This window comes from Pelodiscus sinensis, chromosome 3 (assembly GCF_052426305.1).
Source record: "Pelodiscus sinensis isolate ZL-2025 chromosome 3, ASM5242630v1, whole genome shotgun sequence".
NCBI classification, from domain to species: Eukaryota; Metazoa; Chordata; order Testudines; family Trionychidae; genus Pelodiscus; species Pelodiscus sinensis.
In genome coordinates this window covers 130,153,686-130,175,784 of record NC_143054.1, presented here as the reverse complement: position 1 = coordinate 130,175,784, position 22,099 = coordinate 130,153,686, and the positions used below count along the sequence as shown (strand labels likewise).

General features: G+C 41.6%; 1 protein-coding gene across 1 annotated transcript in view; it reads right to left on the bottom strand.

Annotated features, from left to right (window-relative positions):
- RYR2 (ryanodine receptor 2) overlaps nucleotides 1–22,099 on the bottom strand; it is a 646,972-nt gene that overhangs the window by 219,993 nt on the left and 404,880 nt on the right. Inside the window, exons 30-39 of the mRNA XM_089777369.1 lie at nucleotides 21,673–21,881; nucleotides 19,518–19,870; nucleotides 18,124–18,238; nucleotides 16,642–16,802; nucleotides 15,553–15,712; nucleotides 15,198–15,284; nucleotides 11,251–11,477; nucleotides 8,453–9,254; nucleotides 5,565–5,765; nucleotides 4,443–4,548 (exon numbers count right to left, since the gene is read on the bottom strand). Of these exons, the coding sequence (XP_089633495.1) occupies nucleotides 4,443–4,548; nucleotides 5,565–5,765; nucleotides 8,453–9,254; nucleotides 11,251–11,477; nucleotides 15,198–15,284; nucleotides 15,553–15,712; nucleotides 16,642–16,802; nucleotides 18,124–18,238; nucleotides 19,518–19,870; nucleotides 21,673–21,881 (2,421 nt within the window). The remainder of the gene's footprint in view (nucleotides 1–4,442; nucleotides 4,549–5,564; nucleotides 5,766–8,452; nucleotides 9,255–11,250; nucleotides 11,478–15,197; nucleotides 15,285–15,552; nucleotides 15,713–16,641; nucleotides 16,803–18,123; nucleotides 18,239–19,517; nucleotides 19,871–21,672; nucleotides 21,882–22,099) is intronic.

Here is a 22,099-nt window from a genome sequence, read left to right as displayed (position 1 = left end):
CAAAAGTATTCCCACAATGTAAAGGTTAGAGTAGAGAGCTGGGAGTTGTGAATCTTATAGCCAAGGTCTGGTTCTGTCATTTATTTCATTATGTGACCGTGAGACAGCCTCTTAGTCAGTGTGCGCCTTAGCATCCCCGTCTGCAAAAAGAAAGCCTCAGGGGCTTGACTGAGGTTTGTCAAATATTTGGGGATCCCCAGTGGAGAGTATTAGCATTGCTGTTAATTCATTTTGCAGGAAGTAGGTATGAGCAAGTAACTTTGTACTTTATATCATAGCACTTGTGACTTGCAACTCTGAGAAAAAACAAGGTGTAAAAATACAAAATATATTGATTTGATGCAAAATATACTTAGAAGATCAAATTATTCACATGGTTTCATCTAAAATAATGTAACTGAAACCGAAGGTTTGGTCCAGGCCTATAGCCAATATTTGTATGTCATGACTATTTGAGTTCAAAGTAAAAGTGCCGTTTAGTATTTTTCAAATTTGAATGTATTCAACTTTTTTCACATTTACACCATGATTCTACATTATATCATCATTTTGCTTCCTACTTTATAATATTTAATGAAGAAATTGGGTTGTATTTAAAATGTATTTGCCTTTTTTCCCCCATTAATCCTGACATATGATCTATTATTCCCTTTACATTGCATTTCACCCGAAGGCAAAAGTTAATACAGGCAGTCCCCGGGTTACGTACAAGATAGGGACTGTAGGTTTGTTCTTAAGTTGAATCTGTATGTAAGTCGGAACTGGCGTCCAGATTCAGCCGCTGCTGAAACTGACCGCCAGTTCTGACTTACATACAGATTCAACTTAAGAACCCCAAGCGTCCCCAAGTCAGCTGCTGCTGAAACTGATCAGCGGCTGATTCCAGGAAGCCTGGGGCAGAGCAGCTGGGGTGCTGCTGGGTAGCTCCAGTAGCACCGCTCCTCGGCGCTACTGGACCAACCCACCAGAACCCCAGCTGCTCTGCCCCAGGAGTCCTGATTCAGCCACTGCTGAAACTGACCAGCAGCGGCTGAATCAGAACCTGGGGCAGAGCAGCTGGGGTGCTGCCGGGTTGGTCCAGTAGTGCCCAGAGCGGTGCTGCAGGACCAATCGGCAGCGCCCCAGCTGCTCTGCCCCAGGGTCCACAACAAAAGCCTGGTCTGCTGGGGGGGGGGGGGGCACACTAGCTGCGCCCCCCCCCCCCAGCAGACCAGAGACACGGGGAGCAGAGCCGCAGTGGCAGCGGGGTGCCGCGCCTCTGAGGCTTTGCTCTGGCAAAGTCTCAGAGGCCCGGGACCCCGCCGCGGCTGCGGCTTCAGTCCCGGTGCCCCTGGTCTGCTGAGGACCGTCTCCAGCAGACCAGGGGCACCGGGACTGAAGCCGCAGCCGCAGCGGTGTCCCGCGCCTCTGAGACTTTGCCAGAGCAAAGCCTCAGAGGCGCGGCACCCCGCTGCCGCTGCGGCTCTGCTCCCCGTGTCCCTGGTCTGCTGAGGGGGCGGGGCGCAGCTAGTGTGTCGGATCCGCACTTACGAACGGGGCTTTCTTGCCCCGGAGGTCGAGGTGGTGGATTGCTACCTGCGAGCTCCGGGGCGAGAAAGCCCCGTTCGTAAGCTGCTCCCGGTGCCCCTGGTCTGCTGGGGACCGTCTCCAGCAGACCAGGGGCACCGGGACTGAAGCCGCAGCAGCGGTGGTTCCTGCACTTCTGAGGCTTTGCTCTGGCAAAGCCTCAGAAGCGCGGGAACCCGCTGCTGCTGCGGCTTCAGTCCCGGTGCCCCTGGTCTGCTGGAGACGGTCCCCAGCAGACCAGCGGCACCGGGACTGAAGCCGCAGCAGCGGCGGGTTCCCGCACTTCTGAGGCTTTGCTCTGAAAGCCTCAGAAGCGTGTGAATCCGCCGCTGCTGCGGATTTAGTCCCGGTGCCCCTGGTCTGCTGGAGATGGTCTCCAGCAGACCAGGGGCACCGGGAGCAGCTTACGAATGGGGCTTTCTCGCCCCGGAGCTCGCAGGTAGCAATCCACCACCTCGATCTCCGGGGCGAGAAAGCCCCGTTCGTAAGTGCGGATCTGACATAAGTCGGATCCGCGTAAGTCGGGGACTGCCTGTAAATCGATAAGGCTGTGATTTAGTTATGGGTATTTTTACTATGACTTATACTATAAATATCCCTGCCTAATCATCTTCATTAGGGCTACTGCTCTAGGGAGTTTTGGGGGACTGCTGCTCAGGGGGCAGGGGACACAGGGCCAGCTCCACTGGCTACTGCTCAGTCTGTCCATAGGGCCAACCGTTCCTGTAGCCCCCAGAACCATCCACCAGCTGCTACTCTGGCTGTCCCTGGGACCAGCCAATCAGACCAAATTTTGGGTCTCTGAGGACAGATGCTGGGGGCTGTCAAGCCGTGGCCATTGCGTCTCTGGCTGTGGAGCCGCTCCAGTAGCCGCTCCAGTAGCAGCCAATATGGCTGTCCCTGGGGGCACCTGAGCAGCCTGGGTCAACCACACCAACCACTACAGAAATCACGGAGATTGCAGAAAGTATTAAAATCTGTGACTTCTGCGACCTCTGTGACAGATTTGTAGCCCTAGTCATCGATAACAACATATTTTACACTGAATTATTAACTAGCTTGTATGGAAACTGCAGTCTGATTGGTGGAAATGGCTTTAAATTTAAGTAATTAACAATAAAGTAATTGAATACTCCTGTCCAATTAGAGAACAGGAATATATAGCTACTGGTGCAAAAAATGCTAGTTTTGGATGTCTGAGTTGCTGAATATCAAAACAATGACTTCTTAACCAGTGCACAGCATACAAATCCCAAAATTATGACTGACTGACAGTAATTAGTAACCAATCACTTTGAACTGCATAATCTATTAGCTTGTTTTTGCAGTAGCTGTACCAAGGGAGCTTAAATCCATATACTCAGCCCTAAAATAATCCCTCTTTTCATTTGCTTCTGTACAGCTTTTGTTTTTGGAGCTTTTGTTTACCATTTTAAATTGGAATATTTAATATAAAGTATCATAATATCAACATGAGTCCTTAAATAATCTCTCCTGTTTAAGACCCAATCCTGGAAGGAAAGCAAGGCAAAAAATCAAAAGGGTTCTAGATAAATACAAAGGCCTTAGTTAGAGAGCCTCTTTCGAGAGAAGGGCCTGATCTAGAGAGAAAAAATAACTTGACTCCGCTCCAGCTTTCTCTGTGAAGTGGAGGGAGAATGTATATGTGGAGCAGTTAAACTTTGCTGGTTGTCAGCTAGTGGGCCTTTTCACAAATAGAGAAGCTAACATTTCCTGTTTTCTAAAAGGGCACGTCTACATGGCAATGCAAAACTCGAATTAAGCTACGCAACTTCAGCTACCTCAATTGCATAGCTTAAGTTGAAATAGCTTAATTCGGCTTTTGTCTACACAGCAGGAAGCCAGAGGAAGAACACTATTCCTTTAACTTCCCTTACTCCTCATAAAATGAGGGTTACAGGAGTCAGAATAAGAAGTCATCAAGCTTGCCATTATTTAGAAATAAAGGCTTGTAGTCTAGACGCGCACTATGTTATTTCAGAATAACGCCAGTTATTCCAAAATAATGCTGCTGTGTAGATGTACCCCAAAAGATTTACAGTTGGGACATAAATAATTTACGACAGAGAAGAGGTGATTATCCACAGCTTTGAAGCAAAATTTGAACAAAAGGAACAGGATCTGCAGTGTCCACAGGTTCTTGTTTAACATTTCTATTTTGGTGTGGGGTTGTTGTTTTTTTCATTTACTTTTTTTTCTTACAATTTCCAACATTTAGGCATCAGAGAGAAGGTTGCACCTAATGTAATTAATGTAACAAAAATATCTGGACTGAGTTTAAATACTATTTTTTTCCTGTCTGCCATCAACAAGACCACACATCCCCAAGTTTCTGTATATGAACTATTATGTCTTTCCATTTATACTTAAAAACAGGATCAGCTGAACTATAACCATCATCTATATTATTGTGGTTAATCAAACCACAGTTATTCTGATAGAGTGAAATTCACCTATTGGTAAATAAGAGTAGTTTATCTATGGTTTGAGAGGGAAAAGAAGAGCACCAGCTGCTATTTTAGCCCTAGATCTGGAATGAAAAGCTATAAAGCTTCCCATGGGAACTAGATTTTATTCACTAATCTATAAGGAGTATCACACAAGTTCCATTTACATGGACCTCGTATGGGGGGAATGAAATTTCTCCATCAAACAAACTGTAATGTATTTTCTTGTATTTTGATCAGATGAGAGGGTGCACTTGTAATATAATGACTGATTACAATCCATACCTCCCTGTGTATTGTCTAGCCACCTGTTGCTGACATAATTTAATGTGTAGTTTGGTTTTGATAAAGTTATTGAATCTGGCTACTGCAAATTCAGAAACAAGAAAATTCAAAAACAGGATTTACCACAATGTGTCATTAAGTCTCCATGGAACTCCAAGAGTTGATCTCTAATTTCTTCAGAGCAAGGACAATCACTTTTATCATCCTTAAAATTCAGGAGCATGTTAATCTTAAAAAAAAAAAAAAAGAATACAAAAGACAGTTTAAAGATTGGGAACATCTTTTTGAACACTTTTCAGTAAGGTAGGCGGGAATACATATAGCTAAGGATGCCAGGAATCCAAATATTTACTTAGAAAATCATCAAAGTATCCACAAGATTCATAGTTAATATGCAAATATTGAATTTCTTTTTGCTCATTATCTCCATAAATATGTACAGATAAAAAATTTGATGACTTTTATTATTATAGAAATTATTTAGCAAAACTGAAACACATGAATACCGGAAGAGCTGTAGTTACTGAATGAAAAAAAAGTCAGGCATTTATATAGAGTAGGTAAAAATAATAATAAATTAACAACAATATGAAGTGGTGGCTATAGCAAAGGATAGGAATCAGGAGTCCTAGGTACTATTTCCAATTCTGCCACTAATTTACTTTATTACTTTGGTCAAGTCACTTGATCTAACTATCTAATTTCTCTTTGTTTAAAATAAGTTTAAAAGGGTATAGTAAGATTTAATGAGTGAATATAAAACATTCTGAAATCCTGAAATGTATACCTGTGCAATGTTTTTATTACTACAGAACCTGATTAGAGAACTAAATCTACTTTCCTAATATGGTATTGTACACATAAGACATAAGAGCATGGCATGGCTGTGTTCTAAAAACTTGTCTATGCTAGAAAATTACATAGCACTAGACAAGGTTAGCTAATACATATAAATGAACACAACATATTACTCAGTGTAGATAAGATTATCAAGTTTAACACAGCATCCAGCGATGTCACGTGTGATGTCATCTAGTATGAACCTTTGGGCTGACTGTACAATGTGAAACCTGACTGTCCTTGACCGCACTGAATATTGCAGATCATGTAAGTTTAGCAGATCAGCACAGAGAAGAGTAAGAACAGAATGAAAAATTTGAGTGTTAGAACACAGCACTCGGACTGAGCTGAGATCCTACATTTGCTGTCTGAAAAAAAAGAATAACTGCCCATTTTAAGTTGTACCTGCTCTTGAGGTGGAGACCGAAACTCTTTTGTTTTTCTGGCCGTCAGTGCAGCTGACATATTTAATGCCTGCATAACTTCATTATATCGGAATCGCTGATTCTCTTGAAGCTTAGCCACAAAATCATCAGAAAATGCTACAATGGCTTCTATTCGGTGACGTATCTGGCAGTTACAGAGGTACTGGAGTAGGTAACACATCTAAGAAAATACCAGAAAAAGGGCAACAAAGACTTTTAGACAATTTTTAAAAATATTCTTTACATATTCTGTTAACATACAACTGAGTGTGGATGCTGTAGATGTCAAACAATAAAGCAGAACCTGTTATCAGATGAATTGACAGTAATCTGTGGTATAGCCATGCTTGAGTTAGTATTAGGGCCTATAAATTACTGCTTGCCGGAGATCTATCTACCTCAGAAACATATCTAAGAACGTGGGAATTAGATGATAATATAGATGTAGACCTTGTCTATCCAGCACTTTAAAGCACTTTAAAGTTGATGTGTGACTATAATGCACTGGGCTGCTGTGCACTAACTAGCTGTTTGGGCCCTTGCTCTTAGTCTCTATGGGTATGTCTACACTACCACTCTAGTTCGAACTAGGGTGATAATGTAGGCAACCGGAGTTGCAAATGAAGCCCGGGATTTGAATTTTTAAATGTCCGCTAGTGCGGACTCCGTGCCGCGCGGCTGGAAATTCAAATCCAGGGCTTCATTTGCAACTCCGGTTGCCTACATTACCACCCTAGTTCGAACTAGAGTGGTAGTGTAGACATACCTTATTTCCTGTGGGTCATCTTTTGCATCTGCACCAGAAAGCTGCAGAATGCTCTATTAAATTAGTACCTTTTTAGAAGCTGACTCTGAGCATATAACACAGCAGTTGCTAGGCTGATGGTTACTAATAATACCATTTTATTAGCAGTTTAATGCCACAGTAGACTACCAGAAAACAGCCTCATTATACCCAACCAACAATCATAGTGCAGCTCAAACTTACATTAAGACACATTTCTGGGGTTTTTTGTTTTTGTTTTTTGTACCTGATTAAATGTTTTAAATGCAAGTGAGAGCTCATGCCAACACTGCTGAAAATTCTGCTGTCTTTTTGTAACATTTCTTGCTCACAGCACAGAAGATTCAAAGAAAGAAGTTCACACACTATAACACAGAATCACAAGCAATCATCACAGTAAAGACTTATCCAATCACCCAGTGTATCCCCCAACACTACAGGATTATACCTTGCAATATTTTTTCCTGTGAGCTGTCATTTCTACATCTAAACTCTATTTTTAAATATCTTCATCACAGTACACCTCAGATTTACGAACACCTTAGGAATGGAGGTAACTTGTAACTCTGAAATGTTCATAATGTTGGACATAACCTTATCTTTGTGCTTTCAAAAGTTTATAATTGAACACTGACTTAATTCAGCTTTGTATCTTCATTATGCAAAAGAAAATTAATAACTGTGATGACATTGTGATGGTAAGTCACTTACATAGAAGTCATTGCTTCTCAGTGTATAAAACAATTCTTTATTCAGAAAATATTTCCTATCGAATCATGGGAGGTTGATGAAGGTAGGGCTGGGGGAGGCAAGCCCCCAGCTCCACCCCTTCCCCTCAGGCGCCACCCGTTCCCACCCCCATGGGGAGGTAAGGCAGTATGTCATGCAGGCTTCCACCACCACAGGGAGGAGAGATAAGTGGGAGGGTGCACACTCGCTCCAACCTCTCTTGCCCCAGGGCACCAGTGAGGGAGGAGGGTATGTGGCATGACCCCAGCTTGGGAGCACCAGGGGAGGGAGAAGGGTACACCACGAAGCCCAGCCTCTCCAGCCCCAGAGCATCGAGGGAGGGAAGAGGGTGACCACATGGCCCAAACTGTCCAGCCCCGGGGCATCATGGGAGGGAGGAGGGCCCACCACGCAGCCCAGTCGGGGAGCACAGGGGAGAGAGAAGGGTGCACCGTGCAGCCCCAGTCCTGGAGCACCAGGAGGGTAGGTAGGTACTGGAGGCAGCAACACTCCACCCCAGAATGCCTACAGTAGGTGTTGTGGGAGCAGAGTATGGGCAGAGCTATGCCTGGCAGTTTGGAAAGGAAAAGCCTTCCTCCACAGAGGCTACCAGATGCCCATGTATCAAATTACATTTTATTTATGTCAGATTTAGTTTGAAACAGGCCTCACAATGGTAACACACATAAACCTGTAGGGGAACACTTTAACCTCCCTGGACATTCAATAATGGATTTGAAAGTGGTCAACCTTCTACAAAAGAATTTCAAAAACTGGTTACAAAGGGAAACAGCTGATCTGGAATTCATTTGCAAATTCAGCACTTTCAATTGAGGATGGAATAAGGATCTCAACTAGTTAATGAATTACAAAGGCAATTTCCCCTCTCTGGATATTCACATCTCCATATCAAATGCTGTGAATGACCCATTTTTCCATCCTGACTTGATTAGCTTCATTAACACAAACCAATTCTGTAACTTCCAATTATTCTGATTAAGTGGGTTTTCTCCATGAAAGCATACACCCTAATAAATCTGCCAGTCTCTAAGTTGCCATACGACTCCTCATTGTTTTTGCGGATATAGACTAACATGGTTACCCCTCAGACTTTTCACCAAGGCCACTGTTATCAAATGGGTAAAAAAGGGGATAATGTAGAATAATTTCATTAATAGTGATTATATTTTTAAAACATAATGTTAAAAAGCATTAAACATGCATGTGTGCCTGCAAAAAAAGTGTGCTTTGCTTGAAATATGCAGCAAGGCTGCTGCATTTCCTGAAATATGTGAATGAAAGGAAGAATGAAGTATGAAATGTTTGAAAAACCCTTATAGTTTCACAATTATTACCTGCAATTTTACTGGTTCAGGAAGTTTCATTTGAAGAAGACCTTCCTTCAGCACTCGCCTCCCTTTGGTTTCTTCCTCTCCTCCTTCTGGCTTTACCTCCTCTGTACTCAACTCCTTCTCTGGCACTTCATTCTTCTCCTCCTGGCTCATGGCTTCCTTGAAAACACTGGGCTCAATCAGCTGCAAGATGTGCTTCAGATCCCCATTATGAAAGACTCCCATGATTAGCAAGGTGTAAAAAAGCTTGATGAGAGGGACAAAGAGAAACTCTGTAGTACCCCCTACAGGATCTCGGACATGGAGGTTACCTTCTTGAACAGCCTCAGTTAGCATCTCTATAGTTTTGGCCTTTAAGATATCCAGAGGAAATTCAGGGCTAAACTGATAGCACTCACTGCTAATGCTTACAAAGCTGGGAGAGGAGAACTGGATTCTAGGTCGCAGTGAGGTACTGAGACCTATGCCAGGGAGGCCATGTTTTTTGTTCTCATCAGGGAAAAGAGTAATGCTCTTTGTCTCATCCGTCATTGGAACAATAAATTCACTATTCATCATTAACCTGGCAGTGGCGTAAGTGCTGAGGTGGATGTCAATGAGTAAGTCATAGTAGCCTGTGCGCAGTAAGCCTGGCATGTACTTGTTCTCAATGGCATAGAGAAGCTGAGATTCATCCACATGGCTACACATAGCGTGTGCCACCCGGTTGTTTCCTAGAGCACAAACGGCTGAATACAATCGGAGGGTATGATAGTGAAATTTCAGCAATTCTTCTTGTTCTGTCAATTCTAAAATATCTACAGACCTGTAGAGCAGAAGGAAAACACAGAAAGTTCTATATCAGTGCACTAACTAGGAACATAGGATTGAAAAGGCAAAAAAGTTATTCAAACATTCTTAGGTTATGCAACATGGACATATTAGCTTATGCTCTGGACATGGAATTTTTGACTTCCTGACTTTCAGGTATTTAATTTTGCAATTTTATAGACAAACTGTTGGCTTACAAATCATGAGCCAAACCCTGAAGTCCTTTATACTGAATAAAAACTATCATTTCAAAAATTCCAATAGTGTTCAAGTGGGAGCAATATCAGACTGATTTATTTATAACAAATGTATTTAAACCAAATTTGGATTTAGATTAGAGAAAACAATTAGGTATTTGAGAACATAAAGACTTAACATTCATATTTTATTTTCACTATTAATGCTACTATTTTACTTTCTATTTCAGGTTGGACAATGAAAATGGACTAGTCACTTTCACTTTTGGTCTCTCATCATTATTGTAATTTTCTAAGCAATTATCTTTCACATTCTTATACATAGCACAATGCTACAATATTTGGGTCAAAATATGTAGGGGAATGCATTACACTTTTTGAAATTGTATTTAAGTATTTCCTTCAGAATTTAACTTTAATAAAACAACAGACAATGTTTCCATTGTTACAGATTTTGTAAACGCTTTTATTAAAAAAAATAATGCTAGGGGTTTTTATAATATAAATTTAGGGTTTTCCAATTTTCTTTTTTAAAAAACAAAAACAAATGAAATATACGTGCTTTGGAATTGAGGAATAGTTTGTAGCGTCTTTCAGCTTTGAAACACAACAGCAATGGAGATTTAAAAACAATCTAATTTATGAATACCTCTTGCTCTCATCTGTACTTTTTTTAAAGTGAAATTAGATCCTAATACAAGCTAAATCTTAGAGCTAAATCGTCCTCTCAGTGCCAAGACGAAGCAGTCTGAAATGCATGGGTAGTTTTAATAGGAGGAAAAAGAGAAACGCTGCTCTTCTGCCAGCATGGCCTTGTCCTCAAACTTGATTGGTATCTGAGCTAGTCCCCCTGGCACACAGGGAGTGTGGCTACTCCTCACTAGCTCCCCAAGTCCTGACATGCTTCCTGCACTGTGGAAACAAATCAGTTCCACTCCCTCTAAGGCCCTTCATAGCCATGGAAGGAGTAGCTGGATTTAACTCACAGTATTTTTTCTAAAACATATACTAAAGCTGCATGAGATATTTAGGTTTTGCATACGGGCCCACAGTACATTAATTTTTCATTCTTCACACCTATCCCATGAATAGGTCTGAAGACAATATATGTTAAATATACCAAATCACAGTCAGTTTATTCTACTGAGATTGGGTTTTGAAGATCCATGAGGTACACAGCATATCAGAGTTGTTTGATTATTGCTAACAAAAATCACAGTTAATTAATAGATGGCAAAAAAGGTTGAAAGACCTTGTACACAATCACAAGCTACAGCTGAGTTTCCCTTGCCTCACTCATCCTTTTGATCTATCTAATGTTTTTGAAGGATTAGATTCAAGATGTTACCAGTAGCTAAGTATATATTTCCCCTTTCAGCAAAATAATACACAAAACAAAATCTGGCATGCATTGTTTGTATCTCTGTGTAGAAGTGACACTCACAGACGTGCTTCTCTCGGAGGAGGAAAAAAACCCAATTCTGTCATAAATGCTAATTGGCAATGTCTTTTTAACTCAAGAAATCTCGTATTGAACACACTTAGTAGCAGTTTAATAAAACCAATTATTATGTTTATGTGACCTAGGTAATAATTTACTAACTGAATATAAATATGACCCACAAAAGGGGTCATCTTTAATCTGACAGTCACAATAGATGTATTTGTATGTTTTATACACATGCAAGAGAGAAAGAGTACCGACTATAGAGCAGATTGTTTACTTGCTATTGGTCAGACTTCATAAAACCCACATCTACTCACACTCAGTTTATACATACAAACAAAGCTAACCTGTTTTCTTCTGGGATATGGAGGGACATGAACTGCAAAGGATCCAAGCACTGTACCATCCAGCCTTGACGATCACTGACCCGTGAGATATCAACCTTCAGAAAGTGGTTTGGCATTCTGCTCCATAACACGTGGGTCAAAAACTGGAGATGGAGACGGGGAGGGCACTGGGGGACTGGATTTTTGTGCTCACTTTTGAACAAGCCAGCAGACAATGGCATTACATTCTGGAGACAATAAGACAGAAGAGACAGTCAGTTTTATAATCTCTATAGGGGAATGAGGTGTATGATAGTGTGCAAGGCAAATGTGCTGCAAGCAGATAGGAAATCCATGCAATGAAACCAGCACAATACAGAAGGCATGTAGCATTTTAAGCAGCTCCCCAAGCAGGCTGGGAACTATTACTTAGCTTAGAGGCTCTCAAAGCAAAATATAAAATCCTAAATAGAGGTTGCCTAAGGGGATGTCTTAGAAGTTTAGTATCTAGCTGCCTTGAAACTAGAGATATGAATTCTAATAATCCTTCACTCCTTCGGTAACCCCAGGCCTCCATTCTTCCAAGACGGAGTTCAAGTTCACTAGATGCAAGCAGTTTGAGTATATCCTTGAAAACTGAAGCCCATTCTGTTCTATATGGACATAATTTCAGCTTCCTTGGAGCCTTAAAAATTCTGTTATTTCTTCTAGGCTGCAATCCTTTTCATAATACTACATGCATTGGATATATTTAAAAATTAAAATCCTCACCTTTTTACCTATAAGTATGCATTTTAATTGATTCTTGATATTATCTCTCTCTCTCTATTTTTTTTTTTTTTAATTCCTGCAGGATGACAGAGTGACATCATCACACCACTCTGCATCCCACCTGCCTCCTCCCTCCTTTCCTCCCTCCCTCGTCCCTTCCCTTTCTCCAGTGCTCCGGAGCCGATGATGCCGCATTGTGGCCTCCCTCCTCTCCGGTGCTGGAGTGGGTTCTGGGGCTGCTACACAATGGTTTCGGCCCTCCCACCCGGCAGCCGGGGGAAAGCATGGGGCCTGGCAAGGCTTCTGACCAGCCCTGCTCCCTGCCCCCCCCCCGCCAGGTGGGGGGAAGGAGGTAGAGCTGCGGCTGGTATAGCTGGGGAGAAGGGTTGAAGGAGGCGAGCTGGAGCTGGCATGGCCTTGGTCTTCCCCAGTGGCTGGGAGGTATGGGGGAGAGCCATGGCTGGCCCAGACTCAACACCGCCCCCAGTGGCCAAGGCTGCCACACCTTGGGCTGGCCCTCTCTGGTGGCTGGGGGAGAGCCGGGGCTGCCTACCCGCAAAGAGAGGGGGCTGGTGAGTATAGTGAGCAAGGGGCACAGCCCCCTAGTATGTATTATCAATATTAGTTCTTTATATTGTAACAAAACCAAGAGCTCTGGGTCAGGATCAGCCCCTTCCCCTAACCCTTGGCTGTAAAAAAACACAAGTGGCAGTCCCTGTCCCAGGGGGCTTGCCACTCTCTTATTACAAAAAAATCACTTTTCAGTCTTTGTTGCTAGCCTCAGTCTAGTACTAAATATCCCACATTATTAAAATTCAGCCAATACACATAGTAAATACAGTGAAAGCTTTCTTAGCCGGTACTCATGAGGAATGGGGATTGCCGGTTAATTCAATGTGATAGATACTTATTGCTCTGCCCATATTCCCTACCAGCAGATCTGGCTTCCCAGCAGCTTGAGGCAGGCTGAGGGGGAAGGAAGTGCCTGCTGATAATGTCATTCAGCAGTCAAGAGCCCTACAACAGCAAGCTAGACAGGCATGAGTCAGGCACATGTTCCTGAAGATGCGGTGTTATTGTGGCTGGGGGCAATACCAGTTAACAAAGTTTTCTGATTAAGAGAGTGCCAGATAGTAAAGCTTTCACTGAATGTATACAAATATAAATATGTATATAATCATTGGAACTGTTCTTCACTACACAATGACACAATATAACTAGGTTTACAGAATGAAATAATGAGTTATAGAAATTGACTAGATTTGCAGTAGTGACAGGGAAAATGAGCATACAGTCTCTTTCACCATGTGAATAGCCCTTCGTGCAGTCACTCTTCAAGAATGTTATTTTAAAATCTTTTCAAAAAAGGCTGAAATTCTTCCACAATGTTTACATTCGTTTTAGCTGTGATTACCTTATATGTTCATACCATACATATGATGGCTTCAGAGAAGACATAATATGATCTGATGAATATATCGTGCATATTTCAAAATTAATCTAGGTCATTTTATGCACTGCATAACAAACAGCATGAAGGGCGAGAAGCATATGAATTAAATATTGCATTTACAGTTTGGAAACATTTAACTTCTTAGATGGAATCCTATCAAATCATTTTATCCTTTAACCTCTAAGCACGCATGGGGAAAAGCCAGCCTCACATTCAGCAACTCCTTCCCCTGCCTTCTCAGAGCTTCTGGAGTGCTGGAAATAGGTCATTTGTGGTGCTCAAGCTGAAGGAGAGAGAGGAGTGGAGACAGAGGAGACACTCAGAGGAGAAGAGATAAGGTGGCTGTGCAGCCCCATAGGATCCAGGAGGACAACCCTGCATCCGGGAGCCAGGAATTCAGCTTCATGGGGGCCAGCAGTGCAGTCTGGCTGCCAAGGGCCATGGCTGGCAGTGGGGGTGCAATAGATGGAAGGGATAATACCCTTTTTCTAGATATCCCAGCATTCAGTAACTAAATTGCCTGTAAAGAGTTAAACCCAGAATAATGGCTAACCAAGGAATATTGGCAGGGAGCCAGGAGAGCCAATGGAAAGAGAATGAGAAATTTGAAATGAAACAGGTTTTGCCTGCTTCAGTCTCCTTTTGTGTGTGAGAGAAGAGCAGGAGCTGGGAGATAGAGATGAAGTAAGTCTTGGAACCAGACATGGAATTTTCAGCAATATTCATGTATAGAAAGGATGGAACCTTGGAACAAAAGATTTAGGTAGAAAGGGAATGTATAGTTAGATGTGATCCAGGGTTGTTGTGTTTCTTATTTCTTGATTTGTGGGATTTCTCTGTACTGATTTTAACACCCCCATGTGCATTGTAACTGAAACTGAATTACAGGGAAGCAATTCTCTATTCTTTAATCTGTTTTTTTTTAGTTGCTCTGTAACACCTAACAACCAAGTATGCTGTACCAAATATACCTTCTTTGTTTTGTTAATACAATCATCATTTTAAGACTATAATCTGATTCCTGTGTCCTAAATGGCAGGAGGTTATGTGTGCACGTGCCTGATACTGAAAGTCAGCTATTAAGGGATTACAGTTTGTTTTCAAGCTCTCTCCTGAGGGAGGGTTAAAGAGCTTGTGGTTATACTACAGGAAAAAATTCTGAAGTGTGTCTTTCTGGCTTTCAAGGGGATTTTGCATTTGGGTGGTAGCAGTGTACCACCCAAGGTTATGCAATCTGTGATTTTGGGAGGTTTTTTAAGCCGAAGACTTTCGTGGAAAGATAGTTTTAAGGACTCTTGCAAGCCCCCACCTTCTGCACTTGAAGTGCCAAAGTGGGAAACACCTTGACGGGGGGCCAGAAGTGCTGCCCCAGCCATGGGGATCCACAGTTGCCTTGCCTCTTCCTGAATATCCTCCCCTCAATTCCCTGCTTGGTCAAAGCCAGCCCCTCTCCTGATGCTGGAACAAAGCCCTGCAACCAACAACAGCAGAGGGGCTGGCATTTTTCTCTCCTCATCTGGCAGATTCCCTGATTTGGGACTAGTCAGGTCCTGCAGGTGATGGACATGGAGGTACAAACGGTACCAAAATATGTGATTTACAAAATGCCATATTACACAATTGCACCAACAAAAATATGCCCAAAACCAAAAACATGCTTCATTCAACAAAAGAGCAATAATTGAGTATTATCGGATATAACAACTAAACTTACAGAGAAACAAATGAGTGTTCTCTTATTTACCTTTATCCTTCCCAACTCAAACTGGAAAACATTTGGACTTGTAGCTTGTGCAAAAACTGCAGGAAATAACTTAGTACTTGGTTCAACCTGAATGACAAACAGAAATACACAGTGACCAAACATAGAAAAACCACCAATGCTAAGAAATCTATCACTTGTGATAACTGCTTATAGGCACAAACTACCACGTGAAACTCTACAAGAGCCTAACTAAGGTTCAGAGGTGAGAGAAGATTACAATCACATCATTGGCAATGACTTTTCCTTTCATTTCTAATCATAAATAAGGCTAACAAAATTCAATCTACTTGCTTTTCTCATATGGATGAGGTGACAAAACCAAATAAATACATACCTGATAATAGGTACTCAGTTCCTTGCCATTAGCAGTGAAGGTTAGCAACCCACTGGCAGCATCGACCACACAGCCAATCTCCAGCCCGTTGTTGTTGCGCCCTTGTCCTGGGCTCATGCTCTCTCCGGCGCACACCATATAGCAGTTGCTGCGTTTAATACTAAATATCAAGACATACATTTGTGGGTAGCATGTGAGCTTGTATGGGATCATACTGTATTGGAATAGTCTGTTTATTCAAATTATCACAATTTCACACCATGGATTTGCCAAAGTTTTGTAAAGATGGAACTATTTCCAACAAAACAAGAACTAGCCCAAACCTTTACATGAACCAGACAAGAGAGATACAAGTGGCTAACCTTATAAATCATTTGTTTTTATGCAGCCCTGAACTTACTGATTCTGATATTGTACTTATATTTCAGTGCATAGTATAGAGAATGAATTAAACAAGTAATTGTCTGTGTGAGATTTTAATTTGTGCTGACTTTGGTGTGCTTTTTATGTAGCTTACTATAAAACTAGGCAAATATCTAGATGAGTTAATATACCCCCGAGAGACCTTTGCATCCCCCCCATGAGAGCCACTGATCTCACTCAGTACCCCATCTTCCAAAATTGGCCAATGCCAGCTGCTTCAGAGGCAATGAACAGAAGACACAATCTTCAAGTTATCCTTCTCCTGTCATCTACTTCCAGCTTCCGGAAATCAGAGGCTAGGACCATCCAGAGCATGGGGTTGTGTCCCTCACATTCTTGGCTAATAGCCACTAAGTGACCTGTCATCCATGAATTTATATAAATCTTTTTTGAAACCAATTATACTTTTGGCCTTTACAATATCCCCTGGCAATGAGTTCCACAGATTGACTGTGCATTGTGTGAAGAAGTACTTCCGTTGTGTAAATCTGATCTCTATTAATTTCATTGGGTGAACCTTCAACATTTAGGGACCTGATTCTCCTCTATAATACCTATCCTATATCAGTAAAACTCCACATTCATCTGAATTTATATAGGTTCTACATGTTAAAACATATGAAGTATAAAACAATTCAATTAAAAAGAAAAGTAACTGAAGCCAACCTTTCATGAACCTTTCCTTTTTCATCCCCTAGTGTCACTGTAACAGTGCGCACTCTGTCCAAGTCAAAGGTCATGTCGTATTGATGGAAGTCAGACGTAATCCAGCCCACCCAGACATTAGCAGGTTCTTGCCCAGGAAATATTCTCACCGCGTAATAATACTGCCAATAAATTAACAATATCCCATGGTGTTAATATTTAGTTTATGTTATCGTTTTGATTCAGAATTTGTTATTTTAAAATATTTCTGTGTATTTTTCATAATCTAATAGAGATGAATTAGCTTTTGTGAACAGCTATAGTCTCATTCAAGAGTAATTCATTAGTAGATCAATGAAAGAATAATGTCAGTGCAAAGCAAGACATGTTCTGCAAAAGGTGGGTGAGGGTCTGATGTAAACTGGAAGACAAGGAGGATAAAAAAAGATGCATAACTAGTTTAACAAGCTTCAGAGGGGTAGCCGAGATAGTCCAACTGGACAGTCCCTACGGGAAAGAATTAATGGACACAAATAGGACATCTGAAAAGGGAACACATGAAAACTTGTTGGAGAACACTTTAACCTCCCTAGACACTCATTAAGGGATCTCTACGCTGCTGTTTCCACAAGCCAAATACATAGAGAAGGATTGGAACTCCACTTCATTCACAAGTTTAATTTTCATGCAGATGGTTTAAAATTCGATATTGGATGTCTGGGACATTATCAACCAAACAAACAATGAAGGTGCCAATGGTTTTTGATATTTCTATAAAATCTGTTGTTAGTACTCTTCCTCTTCAAGTGAAAACTAATAGTTCTTATCAGCTCTTTAAACTATCTAGTCTTTAAGGTGCTAATAGACTATTTGTTGTTTTTCAGTTTTTTCCTGTTACAGACTGGCTCAGCTTTCCCTTTGAAACATATCTACCCACTGCCTCTTTTTCTCTCCTCCCCCCTCCAATATTTTTTCCTTCTCCCCTCCTCTTCCCCCCATTTATTCTTGGTTCTGGACATCCAATACTCGGGTCATCTGAAGAAGTGAGCTGTGCCCACAAAAGCTCATGATACCATCTATCTGTTTTGTTAGTCTTTAAAGTGCTACTAGTTTAACAAGATATATGCAGAAACATTGGCAGTATGTTCACATTACAATGAGTAAAGAATTAATACTTATACAGGTATATTATGTTTGCAAACACTGGAAACAGTAAACTGAGCAGATTTAAGGGACTGACAAAATTATTGATCAATTCATAGAACTTCCTTTAATTTCAATGGGATTTCAACATTTTTCACTCAATCAGAATCATAATTTGTTGTCCCTCTAAATCTCTGTGTTTGAGGAGCTCTGGGCTTGAGTAGTTGTTTCAGAATAGGGCCATATTCTGCCCTTGTTCTGTTTGCAGTACACTGTTGCCCACAGAAGTTCTTATCCTAGAGGCAAAAGTAAATTGTTAGAAAAACAAATAGCAAAAACATGAAGACTGTTTTGCCATACCGTAGAAGTATGCATCAGGTAATCATAATCATCTCTGTCATCTGCCAGAACATCCTCCGTGAGCCGTGCAGAGTGGCTTGTACTGTAATCTGGCTTTGTCCTTCTGAGCATAAATCTGTAATAAATAAAAGTACTGAGGACCAAGTAAAATCACCACTGATATCAATTCTGGTGATATCTCTTGTGATATCACATTGATATCACAAGAGTTCTGAAAATAAAAAGTAACCTAAAAGATTTAGTTGTGTCCATACAATTGTTTATTTTTTACATTAACTATGGCTGGAATATAGTCCCTTACAGAAGATACAGAATGACGTGGGGTATAATTTTCATACTTGCATAAGTGACATAGTGGCTTACATCTTCTCAAATGTCATTTATGAGCCTAAGTTCCACTGACTTTAAATGAGAATTTGGGTATGTCTACACTTGCACGCTCTTTCGAGAGAGGGATGCAAATGAAGACATTCGAAATTGCAAATGAAGCTGGGACTTAAATATCCCACACTTCATTTGCATAATTGCGTTATGGTTCTATTTTGAAATAGCGCTATTTCGAAATACAAAACGCGGTGTAGATGAGGTTATTTCGGGAGAACACCCTTTTTCCTAAATAACCCTTATTCCTCATAAAATGAAGTTTAACAGTTATTTTGATTGCCTATGAAAATGAGGAAGATAAATATATAACATAGTGCCTCAGTTAATGAGGGCACCACAGAAGACCATGAAAGCTCAGGTATTTACCAAGCTCATCTAAACATCTTTGGCCTTTGCTAGAAGTCTTGAGAGTACAATTTTCTCATGAAATGTCTAGTATTTCCTGGTTTTGACAGGACCAAAAAAAAAACCCTCTGGCACTTTGAGAATGCTTTTCATCTGAGAATGTTAAAAGACTGTACTGTATTTAGCTTCCCAGTACCCTTAGGGCAGTGTTTCCCAATTGGTGCTCCAGGGAACCCTGGGGATCCGTGAAGCGAAAGCAAGGGTTCCGTGAAGAGTAGGCACTCCCCTTCCCCCTGTTAAATGTGGCAGAGGCCTTTTTTTTATTTTCTAAGGCAACTCTAGGGGTTCCGTGACCAAATAAAATTGGGAAACACTGCCTTAGAGGAAGGCTTCAGTTAAAGATTTCTGTGTCTTCTACATAACTGATGATGAAAGCAAGACCCAGGGAGATTAAGTGATATGCTTATTGCCACACACCTAGTCAGTGGGAATAGAACCCGGGAGTCCAGACTGTCAGTTGAGCACTAGTCGCTATTTTACAAACTCACTACAGAGAACTTTAACTGGTGATATAGAGAGGAATTTAAAATGCATTTTCTAGCAATGTTTAAAATGAACACAAACCACTATATAATGACAAAACCAGATCAAACCTAGTTACCGACCTTTGCTTAAGACGTGAAGGTTTTTCTTGAGTGTAATCTTTGTGGTTATTGAACTCCACTTTTGTAGCTTCTTTTTCCTTTTCTGTCCGATCAGGCACTAGGTGACCATGAGCTGTCTTCATCAGAACCTCAAAATCAGAATCAGCATCATAATCCTCCAAGTCACTCTTTGGGCCAAAAAGACCAGTGCCTGGCAACCCTCCTGCTGATGTTTTGGAGAACACTTCTGCACACTCAATAGGCATGCTCAAGCGATAAAACATGACGCCGGTTTTGCTGTTCTGTGAGCCAAAGGACTTCTGTGTGACCTTCAAACAGGGGGAACTGTCTATGGTACCATCTATTCTCATCACCTATCAAATATAAAAACTAATTTGTTACAAAAGTAAATGTCTTTCCTCCTCCCCAAACTGCTCCTGTTTTATTATTAGCATTATATGTAATATTTTAGATCTATAAAATGATTAAATGTAAATTATTACATAGAAATTTAACTAAACATCAGCATGTACTCTAGCAATGAGCAAATGAATACAGTGACAAGTGAATGGCATTGCTTCCTTTTAGCATTTATAAATTGGATACACAGTCAAAGACTATCCCCACTATTCTTTGCAGTAGCAATTCAATCATGGCCAGTATAATTCATAACAACTCTTAAACACAAGGAACACAAGATATAAGAGAAAGAACTGTATTTCTTATTACATATAACATTCTGATATACTGAACTTGAATAGGGAGAGAGTTTCTGTTTCATTCAAATATACATTTCATATAACCTGGTAAAAACTGGCTTCAATATTACAGCATTATGTGTATTTTGAAAATACAGACATTTCATGCATTTGTACAGATTTTTGTCATTAGATAAAATAACCTGCAAATAGCCCATTGTCTATGCACACAGGTGCATATATAGAGACACAATTTCCACTGAACACATGAACTTAGAGTATTACATTGAATTTGTGCACGAGCATAAAACAGTAAACAGAATTTCAGTGCCCATATTTAAGTGCCCATGGAGTACAGAACTCTCAAATGTCTTTATATAGTACAGTCTATATTTTTTAAGAGAGAGAATTTTCAAACTTTTGAGAGCTCAACTTTGCCAACTTAACATATGTTTTGTATTTAATTATTTAGTAGTCTAATATATTCATACTCTTCCAAGAGATCAGTCGCCAGCTTACAGAATTAATTACAGGCAGTCCCTGGGTTACGTACAAAATAGGGACAGTAGGTTTGTTCTTAAGTTGAACCTGTATGTAAGTCGGAACTGGCATCCAGATTCAGCCGCTACTGAAACTGATCAGTTTCAACAGCGGCTGAATCTGGATGCCAGTTCTGACTTACATACAGATTCAGCTTAAGAACCCCAGGCGTCCCCAAGTCAGCTGCTGCTGAAACTGAACAGCAGCTGATTCCAGGAAGCCCAGGGCAGAGCAGCTCTGCCTCGGGCTTCCTGTAGTCAGCCGCTGGTCAGTTTCAGCAGCGGCTGACTTGGGAACGCCTGGGGCAGAGCAGCTGGGGTGCTGCCGGGTTGGTCCAGTAGCACCAAGGAGCGGTGCTGCGGGACCAACCGGCAGCGCCCCACCTGCTCTACCACAGTCCCCGGGCTTTGCTCCACATCTCCCTGGTCTGCTGGGGGGGGGGGGCACTAGCTGCGTCCCCCCCGCAGCAGACCAGGGAGACGCGGAGCAAAGCGGCGGAGGACTCGGGCCGGACCCGCGGCGCTTCCAGATCAGCGCCGCGGGTCCGGCCCGGGTCCTCCGCCACTTTGCTCAGCGTCTCCCTGGTCTGCTGGCTTCCCCAGCAGACCAGGGAGACGAGGAGCAGCTTTTCTCGCCCTGGAGGATGCAGGCGGCGGGACCAGGCATCCCGCCGCTTCAGTCCTCCAGGGTGAGAAAATCCCCGTTTGTAACTGCGGATCCGACATAAGTCGGATCCGCGTAACTCGGGGACTGCCTGTACTTAGTTCTCACAGAGCTACAATCATAGTTTACTAGGTGAGAGAGTGCAAGTCAGCTGCCAACACTGATATCTATATTTGCTCAAAAAGAAGAGCAAAAGCAGTAAGTTAACTAACAAGTTCACTAACTAAAATAATTTCCTGAAAAATTAACCGGAAACATTAATTTAGAACACAAACCTCAATGTGTTCATGGTTTGGTGGTACTGGGAAAAACTGAGGAAGTCTCTTGCTTAACCACATGGTAATTTCTCTGTTTGTATTAACAGCGAAAGGTTCATAGCCTTCTTGTAAGCCACATATAGTAAAATATTTCAGGGTGCTGACATCTTTGCCAAAGTTCATTCTTCCCACTTGAGACAAACCCAGGCTGCACACAGGTATAAATCCTGTCCAAAAGAAAAAGAAAGAATTTATGCATCCCATATATTATAAAAGTGTTTTCTTAACATATCCCAGTCTGAAATGGTTAGGGATAAAAATGTCTGTACAGAAAAAGTATAAACTCGTCTCCCCTATTTATTTTGGTCCTAGACAGCCAACACTCCAGTCATTTGAAGAAGTGGGCTGTGCCCATGAAAGCTTATGATACCAGCTACATGTTTTG